This window comes from Echinococcus granulosus (assembly GCF_000524195.1).
Source record: "Echinococcus granulosus chromosome Unknown EG_S00040, whole genome shotgun sequence".
Classification (NCBI taxonomy): Eukaryota; Metazoa; Platyhelminthes; class Cestoda; order Cyclophyllidea; family Taeniidae; genus Echinococcus; species Echinococcus granulosus.
The window spans coordinates 478870-499482 of record NW_020170420.1 but is presented as its reverse complement, the minus strand read 5'-3'; the positions used below and the strand labels follow the sequence as shown (position 1 = coordinate 499482).

At 42.1% G+C, this 20613-nt stretch overlaps 4 protein-coding genes across 4 annotated transcripts in view; 2 read left to right on the top strand and 2 right to left on the bottom strand. All coding sequences in view use genetic code 11, as the record gives it.

Moving 5' to 3' along the window:
- Positions 1–1607: 1607 nt before the first annotated feature.
- EGR_05474 (hypothetical protein) lies at positions 1608–6581 on the top strand (the record flags this gene model as incomplete). Its single annotated transcript, XM_024494723.1, has 6 exons — positions 1608–1695; positions 3806–3975; positions 4422–4536; positions 4835–4971; positions 5216–5387; positions 6415–6581. The coding sequence occupies 6 exons, from the start codon at positions 1608–1610 to the stop codon at positions 6579–6581; spliced, it is 849 nt and encodes a 282-aa protein (XP_024350908.1).
- Positions 6582–13011: 6430 nt separating this feature from the next.
- On the bottom strand, positions 13012–13359 carry EGR_05473 (hypothetical protein; the record flags this gene model as incomplete). Its single annotated transcript, XM_024494722.1, has 1 exon — positions 13012–13359. The coding sequence occupies one exon, from the start codon at positions 13357–13359 to the stop codon at positions 13012–13014; it is 348 nt and encodes a 115-aa protein (XP_024350907.1).
- Positions 13360–17792: 4433 nt separating this feature from the next.
- EGR_05472 (hypothetical protein) lies at positions 17793–18113 on the top strand (the record flags this gene model as incomplete). The annotated part of the gene is made up of 1 exon (XM_024494721.1): positions 17793–18113. One exon carries the CDS (start codon positions 17793–17795, stop codon positions 18111–18113), a length of 321 nt encoding a protein of 106 aa, XP_024350906.1.
- A 768-nt stretch (positions 18114–18881) lies between these two features.
- EGR_05471 (hypothetical protein) overlaps positions 18882–20613 on the bottom strand; it is a gene marked incomplete at both ends in the record, with an annotated part of 8072 nt that continues 6340 nt past the window's right edge. Inside the window, 2 exons of the mRNA XM_024494720.1 lie at positions 18882–18929; positions 19870–19905. Coding sequence (XP_024350905.1) covers positions 18882–18929; positions 19870–19905 — 84 coding nt within the window. The remainder of the gene's footprint in view (positions 18930–19869; positions 19906–20613) is intronic.

The following is a 20613-nucleotide window of genomic DNA, read 5'->3' as shown; positions in this document are numbered from 1 at the left end:
AAGGTTCGCTGCATTTCTAAATGGCCGACTAGCCAAATTTGGGGTTCAGTTTTGCTGTAACCAAACAAGCAATTTTTTGAAAATCAAGACTAATACTTTCCTCCACAGCGCCCCAAGTCTTTCCTGAAGAAGAGAGAAGACATAATGCTCGGGATAGAATATTTGTATTTGACTGACAGAAGCTATTACGGCTACAGGCATGGCCGGAAGGCCAGCCCACCCGGCAAGGTACAATGGCCAAGTCAAAATGGCTCTTTGCCAAAACCAACAGCCAACATTTCGCATCCTCTCTTGAGTATTTTGACATTCATGATCCTATGAGTATGAAAAACCATTTAATCACTATCATGGTTGGGAGAAGTGCCAACAAAACAGGGAATCTTGGAATACGGTTGGCCACAGCAGCCCACTCAGACCGACCCAAATGCCCATTTAGTCATCCAAAAGTCCTGCCATATAAAGGCAATGAAACATGATTGATGGGTTGACAAACAAAACATTCTTTATGCATTAAATCTCCGCGTTCCAACCAGTCTGGGCTACCAAGGCGAAAATGGTTGCCTTAAGGTGGTGCATTCAAAGTCGTTCATGTCGAACCCGGGACTCGATATTCTGCCCCTTTTCCTAGCCAAACTAGTCCAATCTTACCAAGCAAAGTTGGACTCAACTATCGCCTTTTAGCTTGCTTTTATAACCACAAATTTATACTTAACAATAAAAAGGAGGATCTTGAGACAAAGTTTACCTGTTTTTGGGCATCTTAGGCTAAGGGGACTGACTGACCCAAATGCTCATTTCGGTAGTTGAGGTCGCAGCCACGTAGTCGAGTAAACATAAACTGACGTTAATAAATCCGTGTATTTTTTATTGAGCCTCTTTTTTAAGCATTTTGGGTTACCAGGACGAAACTATTTAACTATGGGCGGTGTTTACGAGGGTGTTTATGTCGCCCCGAAACCCGCTATTCTGCCTCGTTCCTTAGGTAAATTACGGAAATTAACACAAAATTTGTAGGCTCCAGCTACAATTTTTTAGTTTTTTTTTAACTTTCATACACTTCTGGATGTTGGAATACAAAATATCCGCTCTTCACTATCCCGTGCTAATAAGACTTACCCAAATGCACACATCATTAGCTGAAAGTGTTGCCACAAAATGCCAGTTAAACACAACCTGTAAACATATTATTTATTTTATAGTATTAGATCGTAGCGGTGAAATATCCCAAATCACAAGGGCTAAAATATTTGGACCAAAACGGAGTTTCGAGGATGTTTACGTCAAACAGGGATTTATTATTTAAGATTCCTTACCCTACCACAAAAAAGTGAGTTCTAGCCGCACCTTTTCCACTACTTTTATAAGATCTACGCATTTTGTAATTTTTACAATGTGCTGCACATTTCTAGTTAAGATGGGAAGCATCAGTGTTAGTGAAGGGCGCCCGCGGCAGCCCAAGATGGTAGACGTAGTTGCCTTCCTAGTCACGACCTTAAATTCAGGTCCTTCAGGTATCAAATTGCACCTACAGGAGGCTCCAGCACGGTGCTCATCCACTCATCGGTAGTGGATGTGAATGGTGAAAATCTTCTCTAGACTGTCGTACAATGTGCATCTGTCCACCTGCTGGTGGAGGTCAGGGATGTGGTGATTCCGCCTCCCCGGGTTCCACGGCCTCTTCGCTTATTCGGTCCTGTGAACATTTTAGCCACCTTGATCGACGAACTCCTGACGCTTCATCAACGCATAATCGATTCGTTCCGAGGATGTACAAGGGAGAAAACCCTCTGCATAAGCGGTGGACAGGCCAAAATAATTCTGGCTCAGTGTTTATGCCCTCAGAACGACCAAATTTGAAAGGACTGCAGACAGGGATGAGGCAATTTACATTCACAGACCTGTAGCAACACCTTAATAGCAAAGGAAAAAAAGGGCCAGGCCGACCATCCGCTCCGCTGAAGGCACGATCGCAAGACTGGAACGCGATTCGAACGGACCAGATGGAATTAATCCCTTTCTGTCCGACAAAATGAAGTATTTCAGCCTCTGGCTTCTGTTTGTCAAAAGTGACCTACGACAGTGCTCTATGCAACTAGACCGGGCCACACACCAAAACCAGTCCACTTTTCCGTATGGTAGAGCTCATTTCCGGATGACCTCCCGGCCAAATTAGAGGGTTCAGCTTAGTTGACGTAGAACTAAAAAAGTAATCTTTTATAAAAAAAAATTAATATGCTTACTTTTCCTTATTTTCTTTTGTGGGATTCTACAAGTACAAGGAAGCACTGCAACGGTAGCATGGTTGAGGAGGATCTTGGATTACGACCGATCTGCTTTTGGCCACTCCGGGCTAACAAGACTGACCCAAATGCTGATCGAGTCATCAACAAAAAACTGCTACCTAAATTTACTTACCCATAGACAACTAGCAGATAGTTCACCTTTAGGCACCGAATCCCATTGTTTAGGCCAATCTTGGTTACTAAGGCAGAACTATTTGAGTAAAGGGGTAGGAATTTTAAAACGTTTACATCAATTCGGGATTTTATGATCTGCTCTGTTTTTGAACATATTATCGTAACCAAACCATGCACACCAGTAGGCTCTAACTAAATTCTTGCTTCTTTTAGTAACTTTAACAGATAATTTTTTCTGTTTTACAAAAAATGAGGGTTTTGAATCTTGATTAAACTGTTTTTGGTCAATTCGCCAGCCTAAACCATTGACACCTAAAATCAGGTAAATATAGCACACAAGTTTATTTTTACCAACATCTCTTCTTATTTTAACAATTTCTGCCCTTTAAGAGAAAAATTATTTGAGCAAATGGAGTAGATACGAAGGTGTTCATACTAGACGTGGACTTGGTATTCGTCTGGTTTCCTAAAGTAATTTACCGCAGCACTGTCCTGGTAACTAGTGAAATTGAGCGTCATTTTTCACATTTTCTTTGTAAATTTGACATGTTTTTGTTTACGAGAAAGAGAATGCTGCTGGACTGCAGCTGAACCGATTGTGGCCGCACCGGTCTACGACTGACTGACCCAAATGTCCATTTTGCCATCTGCAACCACTGACACATGAGGTCAGTTAAACGTAACCTGTCAACAACTAAGGCATTAAGTTTGTCAGTTTAAACAATTCTCAATTACGAGAGCGAAACTGTTTGATTGACTTGTGTAGTTATTAGGGTGTCTACGTCTAACCGGGACTCGAAGTGCTCCCTTATTTCCTGGGCAAATTATTTCACCCCTATTATGTGAGATTTTAAATTTAAACCATCCATTGATTCACTACGTTTCATCAACTTCAAACATGGTAGTTTTATATAAAAAGGGGAAAATTTAATTGCGATTTGTTCGTTTTTGGTCATCCTGGGCTAATCAGACTGACCCAAATGCACATTTTTTACCTAAAAATACTGGCACACGAAGTCAATCAGGCACAACTGGTCAACAGCCTAGTTTATTTTTGTACACCTTATTAAACTTTAAATCACTTTAATGGAACTGTTCCGGGTTGCTGAAGAGCGTCTCCTTGAGTAAAAGCGGAAATTCTGCAAATGTTCATGCCGACCCGGGACTTATCTTCTGGGCACTGTAACTCTACCACACGCAATAGTAAGGCATGTCTACATCTTATTCACTACTTTTATAGCTTTCACACATTATGTATACTGTAACCCGTCTAAAAATTCTTGTCAAAATGGAAATTAACAGTATCAGGGGTCGCACGCATACTATAAGTTGAGGTCACCGTCCCGGTTACGATCTCTAACTCCGATTCTGCGTTTATCCACTCGCAGCTACAAAAGGCTTTAAGCACAGCACTCATCAAGTCATCAGCAGTGCAGCTGACTGGTGTAAACTTTCTTCGGACTGTCCTACGTCGTGCGCCTGTCCATCTGTCGGTGGGGATCGTGGATGTGATGATTTGGCACCTCCAGTTTCACAACCTCGGCAATTTACCAGCCCTGTGAATACTTGATCCACCTCAAAGGACTAAATTTGAGCGTTTTCTCAAAGCACAATCAATCCGTCGTGAGTATAGACGAGGGAGAAATTTTCCTGGGCAATAGGGAGACACTCCGACATACATCGCCCCGCGGGGCACCGCAGCACCTTTAAGCAAAAAAGGAAGTCATCCTAGAATAGACCACTTGTACTGATAAATCTCTACATGTCACATTTTTCAGATATTTGTAAAAATTTTCTCCCACAGTTGCACTGAACCAGCAGGAGACTTTGCTGTCTGGGAAAGACATACACTCCGGCCTTCGGCTCGCCCACTCTCTCTGTCTCTCTCTCCCTCACTTTTACCCAGTAAAAGTTACGGCTTCATTTTAAACAAGTAAAACCGCTTATATTACACTGTGTCAGCGAAAAAATGATTTAAAAATGATCGCTTTGATGTTTTGATAGAGTTTAAGGTTGGAGACTCCAAGCGGGGTGAAGTCGGGCAACGGCGAGGTGGAGTTAGCTGATGGCTCAGCAGCGCGGTCTGGAGATTTTTCTAATTTAAAAATGCCTCAAAACTGTATTTTAAAACACTAACTATTCCGAAGGGGTAAAGTAACAGCATCATTTTTTGGCAGTGCGTTTCCCACCAGAGCTCCATGAAGTGGTTCCACTTCTTGCCACAACCCACCGATGGGGTACAAAACTTCAAGACCATCTAGTGGTATCCTACATGGCCTGTTCTTGCCTACATGGAGCTTGTTGGAGGCTGCTCCATTAAGCATCTGTCCGGCTCTTCAGTCCCTACGGCTTTGATTTTTTTATCATTACAAAATGGAGGGGACTCTCAAGAAAAAGACGTGTTCTGATCCCTGTAGACCCGAATCTGGAGGTGGGAGGAAGAAGCGCTGAACCCTTTACAACTTCATGTTGCGCAGCGTTGTCAGGGAGGGCGGAGGCGCTTCATGTCACTTTGCCCTCCTCAGTCGCCGACGCACACGCAATTGAAGGTCTCGTAGGTCTACACGAGGAACCACGGCGACAGTTGTTGATGCCGTCTAACGGTGACAATTAAAGTAAGACAGATAAATTGGTTCCTTTCCTGCCTTAACAATCTCGTACATATTAGGCGTATGCCATCCAAACCACGCCCTGCCGGGATCAGTCTTCCCTCAGGGATGGACAGAAAAAAAAGTGGAAATTTTTGTCCACATTCGGGTGACTGCTTCTGCAGATGGTTCATTTTATCCTCCATCCAGGGCAAACGCGAGTGGGGGGAGGGAAGGGGTAAGGACCGGACGCTCGGTCAGTTATCGCCCATTGCTGCGTTATTTATGCTCGACGGTTGGAGTTCGCGTTGCGAGGACGCGCGGTCTTTAGTCCACACCGAAGGCAACGCACAACGGGAACACACACACCCACGAGGGCAATGTGAGGTTTCAAAAAATTAGGGGGAAATGATCAAAGAAGGCAGAAATTAGACGATCTCTGGACACAGAAGTGCGGCGACCATTCGCTAACCTTGTTGGATGACAGTGTGAGGGGGTGGAGTGCATGGCGGACGGAAAAGCTGTTGGCCAAAGAAACTGTTACTGACGATGAACTACACAAGCGTCGAGGCTTTACGATTTTGAAGGCTCTTAAGGCTTAGTCATGAGGAATGGAGAACCACTTGTCGCCTTCGGAACGGTTGAATCCACTCTGGAAGGCTTGCAAATCTTAGGCACGAAGAATGGGAAAATAATTCTGGCATGAAAACGTCGGTTTCAGACGTGAAGAATGAAGAATGAAAAACCAGTCGTCGTCACTGAAATGTTGATTACGGCCTGCAAGAGTCTCTACTCTAGATCATGAGGAATGGAACTTTTGGTCATGAAGGACGGAGAACCACTTGCCTCCTTCAGGATGTTGATTCCGGTCTGGATGATCCCTGACTGTTAGCCATAAAGAATAGAGAACCTTTTGACGCCACTGGAAGGCTAACTTTATTTTGTAAGGCTCTTGAATCTTCGTCATGAAGGATGGAATACCACTTGCTGTTGCCGAAATGTTGCTTCCGGCCTGGAAGACTGTCAACTGCTGACAATTCTCGGATTGTTGGCCACAGCCCTTCCTTGGGACCGGACTATCACTTGGGAACTCAGCAGCTGTACAGAAAAACTGAGATGGGAGCGGCACTGCGGGGCTTTACTTGACGAATTCGCGTCTTATTGGGGGAAAGAGGATATCCTGTAAGGGTGCTTATTCCCTCTGGGAATCGGTGTCTGCAACCCCTTGAAAAGCACTCCCGTTTCGATGTTCCTAAGGCATCCATTTCCGTATCCAATGTTTGGCTGCTTTCAAATGTCGCGCCCTCCTCCGCTATCTCCCTTCTGATTGGCTAATATCAAGTACAGAGGTACCATAAGTGCGCTTATAATCATTACAAGATCTAGGGCACCTCAAATACTAAAAATAGACGAGATTGTAGCCGCCGCGGTGCCTCTACCACCCTCCTCCACCGGCGGTCTTCAGCCGGCCATCACGCATCCGCGGGTGGTCCTCCCTTGGCTTGCGCCGAAGCGTAGAAACACCTCCATTTGGCGTCCCGTCTATTCCATCGATTGCTGCGGTAAAGAATCTTGACGACCTCCAAGCCCAGATACACCCATAAGCTCCACCTCGTAACAGCTCTACGGTTTACATAAGAACAAGATGATTGAAGAGCTCATTTTTTCAATTATGAAATAAAAGTTATAAAGTCGGCAGAGCTTTTTACGAGTAACTTTTTGGGAATTTGAGTGAACCCGTGGCTGAAAATAGCAACGTATTTAAAATTTCGAAGGTCATTGGGGCATCCGAGGCAAGCCGTTGTTCTTCTAGGCTAAAATTTTTTGCCTGAAAGGCACCTCAAATTGAGGGCATTTTTGTCTACGTGGATGACCTTCTCTTGAAGCGATTATGTAACCGACAATTGCACCGAATAAAGAGAGGCGATTTTGTTTTGATGAAAACACACCTCCCCAGAATGCATTGGCTCAGCCTATTCGAAAAATAAGGAGAATTCCGAGATTTTAGTGATATCGGGTCGCCTGGCAACAATGGGAATGGGTATCCGTAATAGCGGCGCCTAATTTACGCATCCTTTTTCTCCTTTTTTGGCGGGCTTTGAGACAATCATGGGAAACTTGATGGGTTGTTGATGATGCCATCGATGCATCCGCTGGAGGTGGCGGCCAACGATAGGCCCGACCTCGTACTCCTGACCCAGGACAGAAAAAAGCCATTTCTTCTAAAACTTGCACCCACGCGTCAGCTAGTCTAGCAGAGCGCCTTTCTCATCCATCGGCAACTTTAAGCACCCACAACTTTTGTAACTTGGGGAAATAACTACTGAAAACCTTTATTTAGTAGTACAGTCTCACATGTCGTGAAGAGTTAATTTCACACTAGCACGTAATAAAAGAAAAGAGGAAGGCAATAACAGGAAAGAGCGACCTTGCGAAAGCGTTCCTTGGGAGTTAAGAGGGTTGATAAGCCAAAATTCCATCGCAAAGGATGCACTGGCTTTGCATAGTTACCCTCGAACGGGTACATTTTACATACCAGTCGCAGTTTGCGGGAATATTTGCCCAGGGGCTAATATAAGTACATAAAGTGGCTTTGTGGGGCTACATTTCTGCATTTACTCTACCTTTTCTTCCTATTTTCCACGCAGTCATCATCAGAAGTGTGTCCGATGCATAGTTCTTCCCACAGTTTGTACTTTTGAATTACAGAGGCTTTCGACTGCACTTCTCCGCAACGTGACTCAAACCACCCTCCTGTTGCGGATCTCCGGGGCTTTAGCCAACCACCCATCCGACGCCTTCGGTTTGGACCAGCTTCGTCCACCGCAGCGTTCAATGTTTGGGTCCCCACCAAGGGGCATGGAGGGCACTACTGACAGAAACGATACCAACAAATTTGGCTTTTAAGCTCATCCCAAATAAGTAATTGCCCACAATTTGTATCTGTTAGGGAAAAGTGGATTTAATTAAGGATGTCAAGAGTGGACTAACTAAGCTTTTCCTAATTAGATGAAATGATTTCGAAAACGGGGATTTCAGCCCCACGACTAAAGCGCTCAAACACGGCGACGCCAAATCTCAAACCCATTTTCGGCGGGTGACATAAATTTTGAATCGTACCGCTTCTTTTTCGTTTAGTAAAAGAAAAGCGTGTTCCAGCCTTGACTTTTCACTTAGGTCAGATCCCTTTATGCCGCAAGTGATTAGCTAAGACGTTGTACTTGCAAAAATTGACAGGAAAAGGTTCAGTCGTCAGTTGTTAACGCAATCGTCGAGGTGGCTAGGGAACATCAGAATTGTGTTGCTGTCGGCAAATTGGAGCTTTTACGAATGGAAGTGAAAACGATGTCATGTGGTAGACTCTTGGGTGGAAATAGTAAATAATTACCCCCTTTTTAGAAAATCATAGTATCTTGCTTTATCTAGTACAAATAACATTATGGCAATGATAAAAGTCAAATAAAATATTGCTACTTTAGGTCCACATATATACGATAATGATGGATTATAAAAAATTGTGTTTAATTACTTACTTGTTTGTGCAGATTATATACTGTTTAAATACGCAAATTAAACAGTCTAGGAGGAATAAATTTAATTGGGCTTTTTATTCGTTCCCCAAGCGAATTTTGCACCTTCACTGAGGAGTAATGTTAAGGCAAAAAGAAACCTTTACGCAAGCTTCTTATTAAACATTATCTAAGTTTCCTCTAATAACGCAATGCATTGCACGATTTTCCTTACATCTTCTTCGTTGACTCAAATATTTGATGCAGTGCTTCGGTAGCCTGCTTAGCCCTTCGTTTGACTACACGAGCGGTTAAGTCTCAGCGGCTTGTAATCCCTTTAGGTAACATGGCTTTTGGGTCATGTCACGAACCTCTTAGCCTTTCTGCATGTTAGTAATGCAAGCCCTGCCTTACCAATATGTCTCCTTGCAACTCCAGGGAGGGTTTGGAGGGCTACATTGCCGATAAACTAATAATAGTAAATGTATACAAAGAACCCATGCTAGTTCACCCCTAAAAAAGACAGTACTACTAAAATAACAAAATGTGTTGTGCGGGCAGACCAGTAATTCAAGAAAGAATTCAGGACAGCTCTCTTAAAGGAGGAGTAAGGGTGGTAGCTGGTACCAACCTCACATTGTTTAATGTCTTAGCATAAACCCATTTATAAAGCAAAATATTGTTTTTAGTTTTGCTCACATCTTCTGACATTGCTTAAGGAAATTCTAAAACTACTCGCATTCGTTATTCACAAGTTTCGAATTTTGAAATGAATTGATGGTGAAGTGTTTACTCAGTTACAAGGTTAAAATTTTATGGATTTTTAAATTTTGTTACAAAATAGCCTTTGGTTATTGCTGCAAAGCATATTTGTACATTTAAGGAAGACTTTTAATTCACCAATGTGTACACAGTCATAGCTTGGCTCAATTTCAAGATACGGGTACATACAGTTGCCATGTGCATATGCTCCAAATTCATGTGAGAACATTTATTATTTGGCAGTTTAATGCTCCAAATAGAGATCTATCCCACCCACGTTCGTGACCTTTTCGTCAGTTTCCATGATAATAATGGGCCTTCGCTACTGTTGGTGCGAAATTTTTAGGCCATGGGGAATGACGCGATCAATGCTGTACGTTTTGCAGTACCAACATGAAATTTCTGCTTTACTTCTTCTTTCATCCCTCAGCTCCTGAATTTCAGGCGATTTGTGATTACATTTTCAAAAGAAGTTTTGAGTCTTTCGTCTCCTTCATTGTGGAAAAAGCCTAAATATTAAATAACCTATTTATGGTTAGGAACATAATCTTTTCCAGCCGTAAGTTGTTGTAATTTAGCAGGCTGGGTAACTTCTTTAAAGTTCTTGACCTTTACATCCTCAAGGCTTTGGAATTAGTAAATTTTTTAACTAATAAGTCTGTAAAAGTACAAAAGGCACAGCTCCCACCTCCTGCCCTTTTTACAGTTACTACCTTCCTCCAGACTGGAGAATACCTTATACTTCTACCACTGTAAAGCCAATTTACTTATTCCAATCTAAGTCAGAAAGGGACGCTTGATGCGCCACGTTGACAGACTTCCCGTCTGAAACTAGTAAAGTAATCCTCGAATTTACCCACTGTCGCGGGAATATTTTAGTATCCTTAGGCTCTCACTTTGCTACAAGTGCCTGGTGAAGATTATGCCTATATGAAGTGCAGATGAGCTTATGTACGATGAGAGATTCTGATCATCAGACCCACCTCATTGAGTCTGTATTATGATTATATTTTAGGGCCGAAACGATCGCAAAGGCGCCGCAACATTCCTCCAGAAAGGCAAATATCTCTAGTGACATGACTTCCCGTCTTTTCTATCTCACTCTTACGATAACTTATCTATGAGTAGATTAGTATTTTTGACATGAAACCATTCTTCCAAAATGCCTACACTTTCAAGGATTTCTTTCCACTTTAGTGGAAGACTATTTAGACACTCAAATCGTTGAAATGTTTTATCCTATTTTAATTCTTCTCCTTTTACTATTGATTAAAGTTCTAGTACGATAATACCAAATAGTGACTTAAACAGCCTTAAATACATTTGGGCTGCGTTGACTTTTTGAAGCTGGAGAATGTGCCCGCCAGTGATAAACTGGGCTGTGTGGGTTCCATTTTCACCTAATTTAGGAGGGTTTTGTGGAAAATTTTGGGCAACTTATCGAACTTTTCACCTGTGACACCTAATCAACGCCAAACCTGTAGTAAGAGTAAACGCGTGGAGAATCTCCCCTTGAGAATGTTGAACACATCACTCATTTACGAACATTTAAAGCGCAGGCAGCTGTAAATCAGTTAAAGATTGCACAGAGTTTAGGCATTGTCTTGACCAGTGAGACCCATATTTTCTGAATAAATTCTGCCATTCCTTAAGCAAACTTACCATTGAAACGGTGGGAGTGCACTTTTCCTACCTAGGGAGATTCACAAATAGCCTAGCTATATGGACACCAGATAATTGCTAAGATTAGTGACCAAATGCAACAGCTGACATCCCCATCGTAAGTTTAAGGCATGAAATTGCGGCTAGACCTAGACATTGCCTTGTCACAGAGGCAGTTGTGCAGAAGTAGGAGGAAGTGAGGCATTGAATGCCGTAGTTGTTCAGGAGAACTAAATTAGGCAAAAATGTAACGAAACCACATACTGTGAATAAAGGAACAGTAAACGATGAAGCAGATGATATAGACAAAAGCAAAGTATCGAAGCTTTTGTGCAAATTACCAGGACAACATAAGACTCCCAACAAACTTCCTTCCTTTTAACACTGAACTTGTCTGTTTTTAGGGAGTCGTAGCGATAAAGTTTTCTTTTTTAGTAGCTGTGGTTTAGTTGTGTCATCCGCAATACCAATGGCGAGGTTGTTTACTTCGTCGATTTGGTTTTCATTGACTCCTGTATGTCCAACAGAAGCTCAGTCTAGAATGCCACCGAAGTAATCGCCTTTTCTGTATCAATCAATTAAACACTGGCAATGAGAAGTGCAAGATAAAAAAAAACAGGCAATGGTGAATCGTGGTGCCTCTACAAGAGTGCTTATGGATAATTTGATCATCGTGGTCTCCTGGTAACGTAGTCAATGGTGTTAATTTATTTTAGCAACAATTACTCATTTACAAATAACTTAAAAGAAAAACTAAACTTCTTATAAAGCGTTTCAGATATTTGTGCTTTTAGCTACTTAATGGACCACCAAGTTTTAATACGTTTATTCGAATCGCTCCATGAAGCGGCTTATTTAGAAACTAGATCAATGTGTAATGAACCAATCAGGTGGGGGCATCCTCTCTAACGTTGTAGTGAGCCGTTATTTCGTCGGATCCCGGATAAAAGTGTTATATGTCAACTTGTAGCAAGCTATCTGAGTAAATTCTACCTTAGGATTATTTAAGGAACGTTTCCCACGCTACTATAACGGCAAAAGCGATAGACAAGTTCGTTTGGCAATCCTCCAAGGAACCTTAGAAACTTAGAAAAATACTGTAATCTAGCACAATTCTAAGGTCATTTGTGGGCTTTGTTTGTGCGTTGGGGACAAGACATGTTTCTTTACCGGTGAAACCTTTCTTCAGTTTAGTTTGCTGCTCTAATACTCTCTGGAGGTGTTCATGTCGCGCCGGGACTTCCCTAGTTAACGGAATAAATAAACAAACAGTAGGCTGTAAAATCGAATTTTTTACCAAGGATTTTGGACACACTTATTGGAAGCTCGTCTATGAGCTCGATTACTACCTAGGTAGCTTCTCTGTAGACAGGCTTGCTAGCACACGGCCTTCACCTTTTGTGTGATGGCCAAAATGCAAGTTTTACTTTAGACCAGGTTTTTAACGTTGTAATTGTTTTCAATGGTTACGTTGCGTTCGTCAAACTTTTGGATGAATTAACTCTTAAGGGCAGGACTGTTCTTCGCCTGTCTATCCTTAATTTATCAGCCCCATTAGGGGCATGTCCAAATGGCACCTCGGCGTGGGTGTGGAATTACCGTGGCATTTTCATCATTTCTAAATCACTTTATTTGAGTCTTACTGTCTGGATATCGTCGTACGGATTGTGAGCAGCTGCCATTCAAGATCTTTTAAGTGTTGGATAAACTTTGTTTAACTTATCGATAGATAGCCAGTGTCCGGGAGAAAAGCAGACCAATTATTATTATTAGATCAGACAAAATTTTCCAAATCAAATGCCTTTGTAATTTTGTAATTTCGTTACGTAATATTTTATCTGGAGGAAGGGAGTGAGGAGGGAAAACTACATAATTTCTTCACTCTAGCAAAACAAACTCTAGCTTTCTGTCTTATTTAGGTCAAGGGATCTGCAACCGTGTCCCATTCGACAGATTTACTCGGGCACGAGGAAAAAAGCCAAAAGAAACTGATTGCGGCGTCACATGTATTGAGGAAGTGCGGGGGCGTGGATGCGATTGGACGGGTAACGCCACTGTGCAGACACCAAGAGGTCACACAAGTTGGTCAAACTCCTTCGGCTTGTCAGCACTTAGCTTGCATTTCTTCATCCGATCAAGCATGACTTGCTCCTTGTCCATGAAATGATTCTGCAGCTCCACACAATGCTCCGGTTGTCCACTGCTTGCCGCCATGCTCGGCACTTCCTCTTCTGCCTTTGCGGGGGGTGCTTTTGGTGGCTCCCTGACTCGATTGCCCTGGCCTCTCTTGCAAGCCTCGATGCACTCTATGAGGACAGCCAGTATGAGTATCAGTAGAAGGTAACCTCGCAATGTCATTTGGAGTGGGCTCTGAAAGGTCAAAAGGTTACTACTCAGACCAGCCAAGCAAATTACAGGCATTTTAGGTAAGCATTGTCTGAGGAATGGTAGGAACCACACTTCTAACGTGCAGAGCTTGTAAATCCTAATTTACCATGCATTTATATCCGATTGGCACCATGAGAGGATCCATCGAGAAGGGCGAAAGGGCCTCCGGTCTTTGGAGATTGATACATTGCTAGTGGTCTTGCTAAGTAATTCGATAAGTTGTAGCGAAATAAACGCACAATTCGGAGGCAGTTTTGTTCCTGGGGAAAAAAAGGAAGATACATTAATTGTCAGAAACGGGTAGACTTCAATCTTTTGTTCGTGGTGTACCCCATCGAGCCTTGTGGATTACATCTTCGTCTTTCTTTGTGAGCTACTTCGTCAGGATTCACTGGTCCGGTGCTGCTTAAGACAATACGAAAAATACTTCTTCCTTTTCGCTGAAAGCGTTTTGGTTCGGTGGAGAAACTAACAACTAATAACTGAGAATTTGTATCGGAACTCCCGGTAGGTACGCTACTTATTTACATCAGTAGCACCCGATATCTGCAAGCACTTTCAATATTTTACGTATTTACTTATCATAATGTCTTACAATCAGTATATTTTGACAAAGAGTTCCCTTAACCCACCCCCACAAACAAATGATTTTTTGCCAACACCTCATCGGCATCCCTGTGCAACTCAGGCGCCGCATTGACGATGGCGGGCGGTTAACCCCACCCATTTAAACAAAAGTTCTGATACCTTTTATGAGTATTATCATAAGCATTACAGATGTGTAAAAGAGGTAGTTACGGCTATGGAAACACACAAAATGAGGGTTTCTGACCCTGCACAAAATCTGCGAGACCTTAAGGTCACGCCCCAAAGCAAAGGGACAACCTGTGGAGGTTGGGGTGTTTGGAAGGTGCATCAAGTCACCCCGTTTGCATACGGAATCTACTCGTCGTGACAAATTCATTTTCTGGAAAGTTTATCTATGATTTTTGGAGGTAAGGTGCATTACTACAATAGTTTGTTTAACTTAAGCCTTCACAGACTGCACTTCCGCTCGACTGCATGACCTCCGGACCGAGCCAATAGCCTCTCACCTCTCACCTCTTCTGTTGTACTACTGTAACCTCTTACGACTTCAAAGAAGATTAGCGACAGGATAATCATGCTAAGAAACGGGAGGTAATCATTCGTTCCATCAACTACGGATATCTTTGAAAAGAATATTACTAAAGATTATTTAAGGAGGTCTTGTTTTACACCATTTTGATGTGACAAGATTAAAAGAACCATTGGGTTAGTTTTAATTGGTTGGTGGTTTGTCCACAGGCGGTATTTAACGAGCAGCCGTGAACACCTCCTACTAGGTGTCAAGTGATGACACACCACGCTCTCTTCGTCTTTCTTACCGTACTTTTTGTGATTTGTATGCAGTACACTTTGGCCGCTAAGGTGGGAGACGGTGACTGTGCGGATATAGAGATGGAGGTGACAAAAACCATCCTTCAATACCTGGCGATTGAGAAAGCCTGCTCTAGCCCAGACATTCAACGTTATAGTCGGCCATAAGCCTGTTTGGCTGTGGGCTTGCGAAATCCTTTTTCCCACCCCATTAGCAAATACACACTATTTGGGAATTGTGCTTGTATTCAGTAGGTACAAATGGCAAGCCGTAACTTGGACAAATAGGCCTGAAGAAGTGAATTGGCACCACTTCAATTTAAATCACCTCAGTGGGTTTTGGTCTATGGTTGGACATAGTTTAGTGGGAGTGGATGTACAGTAAAATCAGTGAAATATAGTTTAGCTGACTGAGTAAATTTGTGAATGAATCAATTTATATCATGTGTCCACGGGTAGTAAGAGAAGGAAGCATAAAGCAAGTAAGTCTACGCGTTAAAACGTATTTCAGGGCAAAGGAAATATCTGGTGACCAATAGTTTGTGCATTTCTTGAAATGGTTTGCTAAAGTGACTTAAGGTAACTATTAGGGCTTTGATTTGGCTGAATGGTATTTGGGGAAGGTGAGGTGTGCACAACGCCCAGAAGTGGTTTGAGCCACTTACTCAATTCAAACGCAGATCACCACTGCACGAATGTGTAGAGTTTGGAAGGTCAGGAATGGGAGGCAATTAAATGTCGTTTGTGGCACAGTGATTTATGACTGAAATGTAAAACCAGCTTGCAGTGACACACCAACAAACACCGGTATAGCAAGGCTAAGAAGGCTACCCCAAGCGCATAAGCACCACAAGCATTAACTGACAGCAAAGAAAATTGAGGGTTTTCAGCTTAATTTAAACTCCCTTTACCTTATAAAATGCGTAGTTGAGGAAGAATTGACTGCTGACTGAGATGTGCCAAGGAGTGCTTCCTCTAGTTCAGTGTTGGATAATACGAACTAACATAGCACTGATTAATCGCACAGTTCCCGCTCCAGTCACTACTTAGCCCGAGTGCCTACGACTTTTATCATTTCATCGCCAAAAACGAATGGTCCTTCAGTGAGTGAGATGGGATGCGGTCGTGTCAATCCACTTTAAATATTAAAAATACAGAGCAAATTTATCAATCCACCTACCCTACTATTCGATATGATACATTCTAAGTGAGTTCAAGAATAGTTTATCAAGAGGAAACTATGACAATAGGAAACCGCATACCTCGAATATAAGGAATAGAGGAATAGATTAAAGGTCAATCACTTTTTAAAATTTCCCCAACCAATATTTTTGCAAAGTAAATACTGTCATCTTATACCGGTATTGAACCGTCGTACGTAAAGCAAGTAGTCGGAGAACTAATGAGGATGAAAAAAGAATTTGCCGGATTTTCCAACTTCCGGAGGCAAACACATCGAAAAAGTAAAATCCGCAAGCATTCGAATCAGCAGAAGAGTACAACGCAAACCAATAGTGGTCATTTTAGTAGATTGTCCAACAATCATTCGCTTTCCGTTTCACAAAAGTGCATAAACATTATTGGTTACCTTTTATTGGCAAAATGGTTACATAACCAAAAGATTTTTATCTTCAAGCATATAAATCCCTAAATTTATGGCAAAAAACAGTGCTCAGTGCAATTTAATGATCTGAAAGATTGTCACTTGCACATTTTGTTCTAAAAATTCGCACAAAGCACAAAAACTTTAGACATGTGAGAAATGGACCCGCAACGAAAACATCCACCTTTGCGGATTAGACTTTGAAAACAACTTTCCACAATACAAAAAGTGCTCCATATCACTATGCAGATAGAGTTGTGTAGATGCTGCTTAGATTTTAGTCATTCGGACCGCGCATCCGCTATAACGAGAAAACAATTTTCGCTCCTATAGTTAAATGTTTCTCATCAAAAACATTAAAAAGGCAGGCATTTTTTCAGGCATATACAAAAATGTAAAAATGGAGCCTTAAGATGTGGCTCATTTTCGCATGCAAATTTTGAGCTGCGTCGACGTTGCATGCATTTTGACCCCCTTCACAAAATAATGGGAATAGTGCTTTTAATATCCAAATGCCAGATCAGTTGTTTGGGCTTGATGGACATCTTCTTGATCACTAATATCCATCCCAATTAAAGGCAATTTTAAACATATTTTAGAGGCATTCTGGAAAACTGAAATTTTCTTGTCTATTGTTGCTCTAAAATCGCGGTTGTTTGAGCGTAATCTGTTAAAAATTCTTAAAAACGAGGCTTTGTTTTCGATGAGGAACATTTTGACAGACGTTCCTTTCAAGTCTGAATTCATCCGCCGGGCGACAACGCTAGATCAACCCGCAAGCTACATTCAATGAGCAGATTTTGACACCTTGTCAATATTTTATCTTGTTAATGCTCATCTTGAGGCTTGAAACTGCACCAGATTCAGTGATACCTTCTTTCACCTCTGCTCACGCACCCTTGGAAAGAGCAAGATGTGAGCATCTTTTACTGAATAGGGTCGTAAAATTGGTACTAGGAGTCGTGGTCATACGGTCTTGGGGTTCGTTTTCTCCTCAATGGCCGAGGGCGACAGCCCAGTCACGAGATTCCCCTCTCCAAAAGTGGTGCATTCAAACAAATGTTTATTGCACTGACATTCTTGTAAATTATTTCTCCAAGTAAGTTTGCAATATTTCCTTTTTATTTTGGTACAAGAAATCCGCAGTTACACTGAACTTGAAGGCACCCATTGGACAATACTGTCCATCAAAGTCGTATAAATAAAGTGCTTAGCAGATGAATTAGGGTAGCAACACCAGACAAAAGTAAACCGCTTTCCAGAATTGCATCTTTTTCCCCAAAAATTTGACCTAAGCTCTGTTTATTTATGCAGTCTTGGTATTTTTAGAAAAATTCAAAAATGTCAAACCTACTTCACAAATTAGCTAGCTTTGATGAGATAGCGAAGCCAAAAATCAACTTTTGCAATTAATATGTACTTAAATGTCTTCAATTTTGTTCTATAATTTCAGTAATCCCTCAGAATGTCTCCACGAGGCTGTCTGCTGCTACTGATGTTGGTTGTCATTTTGGGCATTTCCATCCAGTGGACTGAGGCCCAAGGACACCGCTCAGACGGTCAAGCAGAAGAATTTGCAGTTGCCAAGGAAATGGAAGAAGAGGATGACGATGATGAAGGGGAAGATTATGACGATGATGATGAGGAGGAGGAGAAAGAGGTGGTTGCGAATCGGGAATCAAAGCTGTTGAAACATTGCCTTAACTTGCAGAATGCTTTGAAGGAAAAGATGGAGTCGGTGGTCAATCAAATGAAGGACTGCAGCAAGATACTCGCACTGGCCTGAAGACTGGTTGTGCTGTAAAAGTGCTATCGCCTACCCACTAAATGCAGTCTACCTTTCCACTCGGTTGCTTCCCATTTGTAAGGGTCGTGTTTTAATGAAAATGATTTGGAGGGGTAAACTGATGTTTACTTAAATCTTGCCTAAAAAGTTAGTCAACTCTCATTTAAGATATGCTTGATGATAAAATATGTCACTGTCATTTTATCTGCGAAAACAAACATGGGGCAAAGGGGCTGGCTACGATACAGCTTAGAGTTGGATTTGGGAGAGGAGATACTGTCTTCCTCTCTCTCCCTCCATCCCTTCTTTGAAGGGGACAGGAGGTCGTCTCAAGGGTAATGCTTGAGGTGTGAGGCCCAGCAGTGTCTTACAACAATAAGGCGGCTTTTGATGGTGCTTTTTCAAGGAGAGTTTGACCTTGTGATCCCCCGAATTACCTTGTACCGAGTCGAGTACATGGATAGACAGACCTGAGTCTTAATAGTCTGCAGTCTATCATGTAAACTTCAAGAAGAGAATGCCCACCTGAACGCACCGCATTTGTGCCTGGGTGATTCGTCGGTAAGAGAGAAAAAAAACGCTTTCAATCTGATCGTTAGTCTGTGATCGTACAATGCACCACTTTAAATACGAAACAGTGTAAGGAGCTTGACGAGCAGCTCTGTTCCCTAGCTCCGTCATTCAATGGCAAGAGACCTCAAGCTCTATGGAAAAGGAAGTTGCCTCAGTGAATTGCATTAGAAACCATCCAAATTTTCCGTTACTACCTCAAAATTTATCAGCGATATCGGTTTGAATAAGAGTTAAAGCATCTAACTAATCCAAAAAAAGCACTTTTGTCCCTGTAGCCTAGGAAACGGGTATTTAATTCCAATTCGTTGCTCCAGTTGCCCCTGGTAACCTTTGAAATGTCTATAATTACCAAAAAAGGGCTTTTTATGAGTACCAGTAACTCCGCGTACGCGAGATTTAAAAGACTTGCTGGCGGTATAGAAGGTTGAAAGAAATTGCGGTGGCCAAAGAGCCTAAGCTGTTGAATAGGCAAGCAATAGAAGCGCTGTTCTCGCCCACACAAACACGGATGAATGAGAGGAAGCGTTAAAAATAAGTAAAAATACTGAGAAGTCCAAACGAAAAATGATGTAAAGTTGAAAAAAAAGTTGTGGGGGTAGAACCATCTCTTCCCACACATGGGTGGATAAAGTTGATTTAAATCTGCAAAAGAATCATTCAAAGGACGCGTCGCCTTGGATTATGAGGTAGTCGTGTCGAAAACCTCCAGCAGTTGCGATTTCGACTCGCGGACCTCCTCGATTACCTCCTCCAAAGAATGTAACGACTACACACGAGCTCACCCTCGGAATTGGGACCTCTTATTAACGACAATCCTCTGACAAAGATCTCGCCGCGCAAAGAGGCGACAGAATGTAGCCACTCCACCGCTCTCTTACAATGTGCGGCCAATAGAGTTACCTACTTTGAGGGAGGTCAGTACACCTTGCAACAGCTTTACTTCCCAGTCGATAAATTCTTATCTATTCTTACATTGTTCATGCCCGCTTGGGCTTTATTTCGATACAAGATACACTTTGCCTGCATACTTGGTCTCAAAAGGCAACTTACATCGAATACTACATGGTGTTACATCCAACCAATTGGCCTAATCCCGATTGGTTTATATCAGGTTCGCCTGAGGTAACATAAGGGTCTCTGAGCACATCCCTTTCCTCAAAAAAGTCATACGTAAGTCTTTGACATTGTGTTCTATGTTAATTTGCTTTTTATTCATCCACTGTTAAGTAAAATAAAATATTAATGATAAGTTTGAATTGTGCTACTTTTACTGATGATAAGTAGCTGATAGAACAGCCCGTGGTTCCATTTTTGGTAGAGGTATCACAATGAACTGTCAACTGACCTTCATCGTCACCGCAGTCCTAGCCGTCAGTGCTTACTGGATAAGTGCAGAGAAGGTGGATATGGCAGCGACACCTACAACCGCGAATTGGATGCTGCAGGTGCCCAAGTCGTCGGCATGGTGGTTGCAACAAAAGCAATGCAGGCTCTTGCAGAGAGTATTTTTTGACGGGCTGCTACACTACCTAGCCGTTGACGATGCCTGTAAGTCGCTTAAGAAGACGATGAAGATTAAGGCGGCGAGGCAGTAGGGTCATTCTCTCAGTACGCCTTCAGTCCTTTCCACCCTTTCCACTATCATGTTTGAAGGGTTCGTTACCTGTAACATTACTAGCCAAACAATATTACTTGTTAAATACACCGCGAATAACAAAAGTTTAAACTCAAAGTGGTCCCATACAGCTTTTGTAATGATTTCCAATCACAACTATCGGGCAGGGCTTTCTGGATTAGAATAAATCAGTGCTACAGGTCATGTTAACAACCCCACAAACTTTTCGTTATCTAAGCAACAATGTAATCTACTTGAGAATGGGAATTTGTATTTGGTCAGGGGATACTTTAAAGTCCAGACGATTTAAGT